This window comes from Chaetodon trifascialis, chromosome 18 (assembly GCF_039877785.1).
Source record: "Chaetodon trifascialis isolate fChaTrf1 chromosome 18, fChaTrf1.hap1, whole genome shotgun sequence".
In the NCBI taxonomy this organism is placed as follows: Eukaryota; Metazoa; Chordata; class Actinopteri; order Chaetodontiformes; family Chaetodontidae; genus Chaetodon; species Chaetodon trifascialis.
Genome location: NC_092073.1, coordinates 18,385,849 through 18,396,231, shown reverse-complemented (window position 1 = coordinate 18,396,231; position 10,383 = coordinate 18,385,849). Strand labels below are relative to the sequence as shown.

Here is a 10,383-nt window from a genome sequence, read left to right as displayed (position 1 = left end):
CAACAGTAAATATAGCTCTGTGATATAACCTGAAGGACGTAAGTGACATTTTTTTTCTATCAATCTAATTTGTATTACAAAGAAACTGGAGATGCCGGCTTAATTTCTTGAAAAAATGTTAATGTATACATATACTCAATATATACTACTGCCTCGTATACAAAGAATCCTAACAAATAAAAACCTAATAATTTCAGACATAACCAACATGTCACACATTATTTATTGTCATGTATTTAATTGCAGTAGCTACAATATTTAACAAAGGTTTTAAGTAGAACACATTCAAAGGCAAGTTTCATTCAACAGATTCACGGGAAGAAAAGTCATTTGACATAAAATAAGACTGATATGGATGTTTTCATGTTTGCAGTCTAAACATTCATTTTCTTGGTCACGTCCCCTCTGGAACTGAACGGTGACTGACAAGGCAAAATGCAAAGTTCTGAATGGTTGCAGGCTATTAAGACATGCAGCTTATTAGATCAGATGAGAGCAATAGTGGCACTGCTTTGCATTGAAATTTTGCTGAAAAGTAAACCCCTTTAATAGCCACCAACAAATATGTACACCACAGCCTCTGGTAGGTGAACGTCTGGGACTCCAGAGACACACACTGATAAAGAAGACTTGACACAGAGTAGAGTAAGTACTGTAAGCAATGACTGTACAGCAGTGTAACTGTTATGAAATGGCGACCTTACAGACCCCGGGGAACAAATGAAGCAGAGCTAAGTGAGTCTGACAAACAAGAAGCCCGATCAGACAATTCACCATTGTTTTTTTGCTGTCCAGTTTTGTTCAGGAAAAATCCACCCAAATGGTGATCGTTTACAGAGCCAAGACTGCGCTCTTGACAAGAAAATCTGGCAGAGGCATGTTTTCTATTTCTGTGTTTGTGTGGGCTGCAGTGCAATCAATCCAAAGTTCAGGCCGATATTGTCTGACATAAATCCACAGTGGATGTGATACTGGGAAATGAACATGTTCAAAGCAAAATCTTACACTCTTCTGTCAGAGATTTTTTAATCACCCGCAGGCCACAGTTCATGAAAAAGCCTCACAGGTTAGCATTTTTACTGATTACAAAAACCAAACCAAAAGTTTTTGGGTAGATTTTTCCTTTAAAACACTTCTGGAGACATTTACAAAACAAATTTGGTGTTCAAAAATATCCTCAAATGGTTTGGAAAGTACTGTAGAAATAAGTATATATTTATCAACAATATGGCAATTTTTATTAACAAGTGTTAAGTCCCCACCACCTTTGTTCCAATTTATGTAGGCATATGATTGTATTTCACAAGCGTCATATGAGGAATTCCAATTTTGTACATGAGCTGCAGCTCTTTCCAAACTAATACTGACCACAGCACAGAGCATTGTCAACTTATCCTTATGTCCAACATGAAGCCGCTGCAGCTCTTAACGCAGCTGCCATTACTGGCTGTTCAGCTCATCTTCACATTCACAAGACCAACTATGTGGACTTGTGATAAGAGATGGGAACTAGCCACAATCACTGCATCTGGTTTTAAAACTGTAAAAGTCAGGCTGAATAAGTTCAATTATAAATTACTAAGATGGGTACGATGCCGTTTAAATTCAGAAATTTTGTCCAAAGTACATTGCCATATCAGGCACTTTGAAAGTCTTTGGCTTTCAGAACACTTTCACAGGGAAAACCCTTAAGAGCACTACAGGCTAAAAGAGAGGCATCATCTCATTGCTCATCACTACGTTTAGGCATGCCGTGTTTAGCTGTGGGAGAAGCAGCCTTTAACCCAAGAGTGCAGTGAGGTGTGTTAATTTTTCAGGTCATAAAATGTAAAAAAAAAAAAAACAGGCTTGTGCAAAGCTTCTATTGTTCACAGTTACACAAAAATAAATAAGTCAACTGAATGACTATTGACAGTGTATGTCGGACGGAATATTAAATTCCTAAAACGGTAATAAACTAAAGGTTCTGGCTTGGGAAGGAGAGAGGTTTTAGTCAATTACTTTGTTTACAATTCAAAGTAAATAATCACCAATCAAAGTGGACACTGGAGTGCAAACGAGGCTTATGAGCAATAAAATGTCCTTCTGAAAACACAGCTGCTGCATTGTAAAACGTTAAAACATATCCGTTCTGAGTAGTGGCATTATGGAAAACCTAAGCTGTCAAGATATCTTAAGGCATGATAGCCCTTTTAGGCAGGGAGTTTGTCAATCTTCAACTGCATTGTGGGGTTGCTGAACACAGCCATGATGCCTCTGGCCCTCCAGCAGAGGTGCCTTCGGTTCCTCTCTCAGTGCTGGCGTTTCCTCCTTCTCTCTGGGATGATTTGCTGACTGTCAAGGCCCAGCTTCCTTCTGTATTTGTCCCCTTTTGGGTCAACTCCCAACACTCTCTCAGTTCCCGGCTGTGTGATCCTGCCCTCTCCCTTTCTTGATCCACGTGGTCAACGCCCGGGCCCCTCAGTCTGGGCCAGCCGCTGTCGTGACCCCTCCTCACTGCGTGCTCCCGGAGGCGAGCGCTCGGACCCGGTGTCGGCTGATGGCGTCCTCCAGGAATCCTGCTACCTTCTCACTGTCCTCCTGCACAGCACACGGGACATGTTTAAAGCTGGACATGAAATCCCATTAAATCGCATTACATTTATCTATTGTTGTTGATCAAGAGCAAAAATAACGATGCTTTACCTCATTTATGAAGGCGTAGTGAACAAGCTCACTGGCAAGGTCTTTGGAGGTGTCAGCTGAAAGTTTCACATGAAATATTTCAGCGTGATGAAAATATATAGAGTATGTTTTTTCAAGGATAAGGAAGGTGATTTTCTATATTTTTCTTTTTGTCAACAAATCCCATAACACATATAGTTTGTGTATCCAAAGCCTGATATACTGTAGTTTATTTAGGGCTGGGAGGTCGGACGGTTATGAGAGACAGACTGACACTTTGGTGGTTTTCATGGACTTTGCAGATAACATTGTTACTTACTTGGAAGGATGTCACAGCTAAGTTGCCTATGAAGTTTGTCTTCCATCTTCAGAAACAAAGAGAGCTGGGGGGAATCAAAAAGTCAAGCTGGATTTATGTTTTGCCTCAATAACTGAGCGAACTTCTAAAATAAATGTTGCACTCCATTGGTACTGTATGGAGATCAACATGATTGATTTTTATTAATAAGAAGCCCAAAAAAGAGCTGAATCTAAAATGGGCAAAGTACCTGTAATACTATGTGACTCACATGAGTTTTGGTCCCTTCTTCATTTGACTCCAAATTACAGTGCATCTGAACAACCTGCAGCACCAGCAGATAAAAAACGCTCAAGAGTGTAATAAGCATGATAAGCAACAGACATGCACATGCAGGTCCTGTTACATATTTTACATAAACAGCATCAATACTTTCACATCATCTTTGGGAAATGATGCTAATTACTGCTAAAGCAGAAACAACCAAAAAACAATATATAAGCTCATCCAACATAGACATACAACCAGATTGTGTATCTGCTGTCTGAAAGTCTAACCTTCCTGCTTTCTGTCTCCTGGGGTTCAGGGGTCGGCGTCTTGACTGTCTCCACCTGCTCCTGCGACAGGGAGAGGGCTCGGGGGACGGGGTGAGGCCGAGACGAGGCGAAGTTCATCAAGGGGTAAATCCCATTCCTGAAGAGAGGAGAGGATGTGGGGCTTCATGCTGCAGTCACACAGTCAACACTGACACAGAATGAGTCATAAAGTGCCGTTCCACTCACTTAACATCCTCCAGAAACTTGTCAAGCTCCAAAGGGGACACATGGGAATATCTACAGAGATGAGGGAACAAGCAGATGAGCACAGTCAGGGTGGCGCCTGACATGTCAGAGGACATTCAGCAGAGATTTGAGGTGCTTGTGTGATTTTACTTGAGCTGAACTCCCTGTCTGTCTTCATGTTTGATCTCTGCCATGACAGCGTTGGGGTCAAAGGACTTGGTTTTCTCTTCCACACAGTTTTCTGGAAGCAAGTCTGTAGACGTAGGACATGTTTGGACATTAGTGAACTATATATTCAAACCTTAAATTACTGACTAGCAAATACGCTGCATAACCCATGATAAATAACACTGGCTGCTCAACTCAGTTATGAATTTTGCATGAGACACACTTTTGGTTCAGCTCTGAAACCTGCTTGCCAAACACTTGCAAGCGACAGAAAACGATCTGCTGCACTCAGGAACGAGTAAGCATCGTCGTGGGGAATGAAAGGGGAGACTCTGCTGCGGTAAGCTTGCCATGTGGAAGTGAGAAACTCACACTGGTTGTTGATGAGGCAGTGGGCGGCGAGCAGTTTGAGGGAGTGGACCTCGAACAAGACTCGGTGGAACAGAAGGTCGTGAGCCGTAGGACGGAGCTTGGCTTCGTGACACAGACAGGACTGGGTGAATTCCTGCGGGAAGCAACGAGACACTGAGTCCAACACGCGGGTACACGGCTGTACAGTACGAGCCAGTTTCCTGAGCATGAGTTCATGTTTTACTCTCAAACTGTGCAAAGTCTCTGCATGTGGTATGAAATCAACCGGTGGAAGCAAGGTGGTATGTGTAGGCGAGTGTTAATAGAGTAGCGTGGTACAGTTTGTCTTACATCTCCGTTTCCTCGGTTGCACTGCTGTGTATTTAGGACATGAAGTATTTTTGAGGCTTACTCTCATGAGAGGGTCTTCCAGAGATTGACCCGCGTTGACGATGGCCTCCTTGGACACAGCAGTATCTCCATTGGCCTGGATCTCCAATACTGCCATCTAGGGGTGAAAATGATCTGTTAACACAATCACAAACAAACACACACGCAGGGGGGAATCTTGCAGATCTGTTTCTCTCACCTCCAGAGCACAGATGCCAAAGGAGAAAATGTCGATGCCATAATCGTCTTCGCCAGCTAGAAACAGAAAAGGAGAAGATGAGGGAGGTGAGACACAGATAACTTTAAGGATCCCAAAATGAAAACGCAGTTATTTACTCTGTTAGCTCGTGCAGCCTTATTACAGACACAGAAAAAGCCACAGCGGCGCAAAACTTCCCTTTAAATGCCTCGAAATAACTTGTGTGGAATAATCTGAATGCCTTGTGGCCAGCCGATTTCACTGTGGCTCCAGTAATCCTGATATTTACCTCATTATCTCCCACAATTACGGCCATTAGGTCACAGAAATTGCTACAAATTGCTGCTTGTTTCAGAGCTATGCAAAGACCCTGTCAGCGCCGCTGTTGTGGGAAAAGCCTAACATGGAGCGACAGGCACTAACTTGCCGTCGGCTTGGTGATTTTCACTGACTTCAGCAGGGTTTAAAGTCACATTCGACTAAGGAGGGAATGAGTGAGTTTGTACTTTGGGGTGAAAACATTCAGTTCAGAATGAATGAAGGCAGAAATCGAGCTGCAGGAAAACTACCCTCCATCACACTTACCTCCATATTCTGGGGCAAAAAAATGAAGATTCCTCTGCTCATCGCGATGCTGCCTCCCTTTCCCATGGACACTGGCATCTGGAAACACTGATTAGACAAGACACAGACACCATGGAGAGATTATCGAGGATAAACCGATGATTGATATGACTCCAATGAAAACATAACTACGACAAAATTATCTATTTCTTACCATTAACAAATAGCCGATGCCACACTGTGGAAAGAAAATTAAGCGTAATTGAGATATTTATTCTGTTCGTAAAGCTGCAGAGATTCATTTAGTGAATCCAGAAAGTCTCCACAATCCACAACATGTGTGGCCAGTGCTGGCTGCAGTAACAGAAAAAGCCCTGCTGGGAGCAGACCTGAGCCAATCTTGATGAGGCCGTTGTGCTGAATGAAGATGGTGTCGCACGTCAGGTTGCCGTGGATTATCGGTGGATCGCAAGAGTGCAGATAACTGCCAGAGAACAAGACAAACATCTGCTTAACGTAAAGGCTTTGATAAGAGAAGTCTCTCATGATAAAAATCCTGGGGGAGAAGTGAGTCAGTACCTGAGGGCAGAGAGAATCTGGGTGCACCATCTCTTCCAGGCCTAAAATGTAGTTGAACAGAGCAACGTGAATCCTCTAAAGACACAAATTTGCTCCATATGAGGGCATATGGAAATTTCTACTGCACTGAATTACTCTATATTACACTATTTCTCCCTAATTCTCAGGAGTATAAGTGAAGAACACCAAATGAAGTGCTCTTACAACACTTCTTCTGCCACCGATGGTTGTGCATTATTGAATAAAAAGCAGCAGATGTAGAGGACAGAAAGAGGAGAGGGCTTTGGATGTATGTCTGAGCAGACTGAGCCACCAGGGTGTCCTGTTACATAATCTATAATCCTGTGGGAAATATGATCTGAATAGTGATTGGGCTGCAGTTCCCCCTGCCACCACCATAGGATATAATCACACCAACGCAGGATGTGACTAACACTAACCTTCACATTCATGGTCTTGTGGTTCTTCTTCGTTTTCTTCAGGAACTGCTTCAGGCTGCCCGACGACATGTATTCTGTGATGAAGATAACCTGCAGGTGGAGGAGGGGAAACTGTTAATGCACATGAAACGAGAGACCAGAAGAGGCTAAAAAAGAAAAAACGCACCCGTGCTTGACTCTCCTTCATGTCCAGCCAGTACTTGTGGAACTTGACGATGTTGGGATGTTCGACCTGCATCAGGTTCTCAAACATCTCCTTGATCTTCTCCTAAAAAACACAGCGGAGGTGGTTCACATCTTCACATTACTTCTCAGATTAAATAAGGTTTTCTATGCTTTTTTTTTTTTTTTAGCAAAAATGCCAAAAATCCTCCTTGCTTGGGTTAATGAACTGAAAAGTTTTGGGCTTTGGCATCTCAGACAAAATAAGCAACTTTAATATGTCACCCTATCCAGGGTTGGGGAAAGCCCGGCCTCTGGGACACATATAGCCGGTGACACTCGTTGGTTAAAAAAATCAAATATAATAGTAGACACATCCTTCTAGATGGTCCCTGAATGCAACACGCACATAGCTTATGTTATTGTCAAGCCAGTGCGCCTAAATTAGTTTGTGAGGACGAGCTTGCAGGGATGAAAAGGGCCCAACTCGAGCGTCATTACAGCTTGAACCATACTAAACCTGATGAGCTGCGAGCACAAGAGTTTAGATCCCCAACATGCAACTTTAACACATTCTGCCAGAGACGACGTTATGCAGGCAAGTTTTGTGGTGAGCGAGCCAACGGCTAAGGAGGCGTGTCTGTGGACATAATCAAGCGCCTCCCAGAGCTGAACCTCAAGCTCCAGCCAGCTTCTCCACTCTCTGCGTTCAAATGTGAAACCATTTGATGTGAAATCAAAGCTGAGGAAAATGCATCTGCAGCAGAGCAGAAGCCTGCCATGACGTCTGAGTGTGCTGGAGAGAGAGAAAACTCAGGAAAAACTTCAGGAATTTAGGTTTCATGGCATGAAAAGTAAACAAAAGCTATTTAACTCAATAGCTACCCTGTTTAAAGTGGAACCAGCTGATGTGCCCGACAGCAAACAAAACGAAATCAATGCGCTATAAAGCACCAACAACCTCCCTCTGCTCGAGTTGCATGTACAGTAGATCCAGAGGATTTTCCCCATCTGAGGAAACATGCACTGAAGTTTGCATCTCATTTTCAGACAACCTATTGTGAGCAGCTTTGTCCAAAATGGACTCTTGCAAAGACTCAGTTCTGTTCAGGACTGGCTGACCCAAACCTGGAAAACCAGCTACACGTACCACCATCATCACCACCATCATCACTAGCATCTGACATCCAACACCTCGCCAAAGAGAAGCAGCACCAACCACTGCATTAGAGGTTAGTGGGATATGTGTGTTGAATAATTTAGTAGGAAGACCTTCTCAAAGCTGACGGGAAGAAGGTTCCTCAGTCCTGCCTTAGGATCTTCATGGACATTTTTCACTATTTCAACATTTTAGAGACCAAACAGTTGAACAAGATAAGAATCAGCAGATAAATATATCACAATAATTAATGATCTCCAACTCAAGGTCCTGGCGCGAGTTCTGTTGCAGAAACATGATTTTGAGGGTTTCAAACAGGCACGAAACAAATGCTGGAGCAAATGTGTTATCTTTGTATTTTCAGACCTGCTCTTTGATTTCTTCATATTAGCATGAGACTGCTCAACTGTTAATGAAAAAATAGGATAGAAACTGACTGCTCTTTTGTAACACTACGCCCGGTTAAAATCCCCAATGATCTTATAGCACAAGATGAAAATCTCATTAAAATAGTTTTGGCTGCGAGCCAGAACGCCATCACAGAAACCGCTGCTGGCAAACCCTCCAACAAAGGACGATCTGGGCTGAAATTGTCAATGACTACACTCTAAAACCACAGTACATGCAGTCTGCCTGGGTTGTCGGGAATAAGAGCCACAATACCTCCTGTGCTTTGAAGACCTTCTTATCGGAGAAGAGGACCTCGTTCCACACCACCTCCACGCCCTCCTCGGTGTCCATGGCCAGAGAGGCGCTTTCCACCCCTGGGACATTACCTTGGCTCACCTGCAGGGGGCAGACAGAAACACATGTGGCATTTAGCATACTGCAACTGCGAAATCGGAAGTACTCGGCTATTGCTGACCTAATTTTATGCTACAAAGACAACATTAAACCTGCATCAACTGATTTCTTCTGCCACTCCGGGGCAGCTGTGAACACAACAGTAAAATGCAATCATCTTACAAAGTTTATGAGGTAAACCTTTATCCCGACACGGAGCAGCATTTGGAGTTGTGTTTGTGCCCAAAATTTACTCTCATTTAGCTTGATGTTGTATCCCCTCCCTCCTGAAGGAAGAGTCAGGGTCTTTATCTGCTAAATGCTCCTGCTAGTCGCTAATTGTGTCTGCTCTTTAGTAGCGATTCAACAAGAGACTTCACCAGAAACCAAAGCAACATGCAGAAAGATGCTAAGAGCGCTACCCAGTGCTCATGTATTTCTAGTGAATATGTACAGTGCAGTGGAGACCTGGTGTCAGCTATTGGCAGCCCGGTGCTGCTCACTTATCTGGGTTCATGACTGCAAACGACCCATTTTAGTACACAAGTATCTTTCGAAAAACAAAAGGAAAGAGTACATTTCAATTGTGCAGCTCAAATACAGGAACAATGATGATATAATTTCTCATAACAGCATAATTGAGGCACCGAGACACCCTGCTAGGACTGCAATCATGGCTCGGGTGTATGTAAGCCAGCAGGTGTCCCCTGAAGACTCACGGTTGATTGTGCCTGTAAACTCTGCAGTGCAAAAACAAAGCAGAAAAGCTTCACCGAGCTCTCGCTAAAGCATGTCTGAAATGATTACACGTCACCCCTGCTGTGACTAATAATATCTGCTAAAAGCTTCATATAATCCATTCACGGAGATCTGACATTGGCAGCTCCATTAATAAAGAGCTGAATCTACTCTCTGTGAGGCATGATTTCTGTTTAAACGCCATCAAATTCAGTTTTCCGTCCATTAGCGCACGAGAGAGCACCGGCGTGGAGAGACGGAAGATCATTCCCTGCGCTGAGGTCAGGTTAACGCTGCCAGCCGGCCACAGCGCAATGATAAAGAGTAAAGAGGGCCGACAGGATGAGCAGCAGCTTGTGTAAAGAGTGACGAGATGGATTAGCAGGAGAGGGAGAAGTGAGGGGATTGTGGATGAGGGATTTAGAGAGATGAGAAACAAGATGGAGGAGGTGGAACCGGAGCTTCAAGAACTACAAAGGAAGGAAGGAAGGAAGCAGAGTTGAGTGGAGCGAGGAGGCAGCGGCTCGGTCTATAATCCGGCATCGCACACAGCTCCGGGGCTCCATCATCGTGAGCTACAGACAGACTCACCACAGGATATTGCTGCCTCAGCTCTGTTGACCTGACAGACCTTCTGATACTTTCATATGACAGAAGAGGCTCTATGAGTAGGAGGAGTGGATTCAGGTTAAAAGGTCATGGCTAATAAGTGTTCCTAATCCGGCATCTCGTCAAGTTGATGGAGAATTGGCGTCGTTTTCAGAAGACGGCGGATTCAAACGGGTTAATAGTTGTTCTAGGACTTAGCAGATTTAGCTATGTCAGTATTTTTCCACACATCACTACAAATCTTTCCCCTCTCCAGCACCCTGACCTCTGACCTATTTGAGATTTCCTCATGACGATCAATAAAGTATTAGCTCCATAGTTCCAGAGAACACAGAATCATTGATCTTTGTATTGATGGCCTGAACTGAAAACTGTAAATCAGTGGTTTCCAAACCCTGGGGCGTGCACTGGGATAATGACTATTTTTGCTGTAATTACCTTGAACTTCATTCATAACAATAGCTGTTTAACAAAGCGTTTGCCTTCCTTTGACGGTT

At 43.6% G+C, this 10,383-nt stretch overlaps 1 protein-coding gene across 2 annotated transcripts in view; it reads right to left on the bottom strand.

Annotated features, from left to right (window-relative positions):
• Positions 1-209: 209 nt before the first annotated feature.
• nrbp2b (nuclear receptor binding protein 2b) overlaps positions 210-10,383 on the bottom strand; it is a 35,532-nt gene continuing 25,358 nt past the window's right edge. Inside the window, exons 2-18 of one of the 2 annotated variants that reach the window (XM_070985806.1) lie at positions 8,420-8,542; positions 6,602-6,703; positions 6,436-6,525; positions 5,996-6,036; positions 5,806-5,900; positions 5,631-5,654; positions 5,438-5,524; positions 4,853-4,908; positions 4,676-4,771; positions 4,285-4,417; positions 3,895-3,997; positions 3,745-3,795; positions 3,520-3,655; positions 3,213-3,287; positions 2,984-3,047; positions 2,686-2,741; positions 210-2,580 (exon numbers count right to left, since the gene is read on the bottom strand). In XM_070985806.1, the coding sequence (XP_070841907.1) occupies positions 2,494-2,580; positions 2,686-2,741; positions 2,984-3,047; positions 3,213-3,287; positions 3,520-3,655; positions 3,745-3,795; positions 3,895-3,997; positions 4,285-4,417; positions 4,676-4,771; positions 4,853-4,908; positions 5,438-5,524; positions 5,631-5,654; positions 5,806-5,900; positions 5,996-6,036; positions 6,436-6,525; positions 6,602-6,703; positions 8,420-8,542 (1,419 nt within the window). In that variant the 3' untranslated portion in view covers positions 210-2,493. The remainder of the gene's footprint in view (positions 2,581-2,685; positions 2,742-2,983; positions 3,048-3,212; positions 3,288-3,519; positions 3,656-3,744; positions 3,796-3,894; positions 3,998-4,284; positions 4,418-4,675; positions 4,772-4,852; positions 4,909-5,437; positions 5,525-5,630; positions 5,655-5,805; positions 5,901-5,995; positions 6,037-6,435; positions 6,526-6,601; positions 6,704-8,419; positions 8,543-10,383) is intronic. The other variant, XM_070985807.1, reaches the window with a different exon arrangement.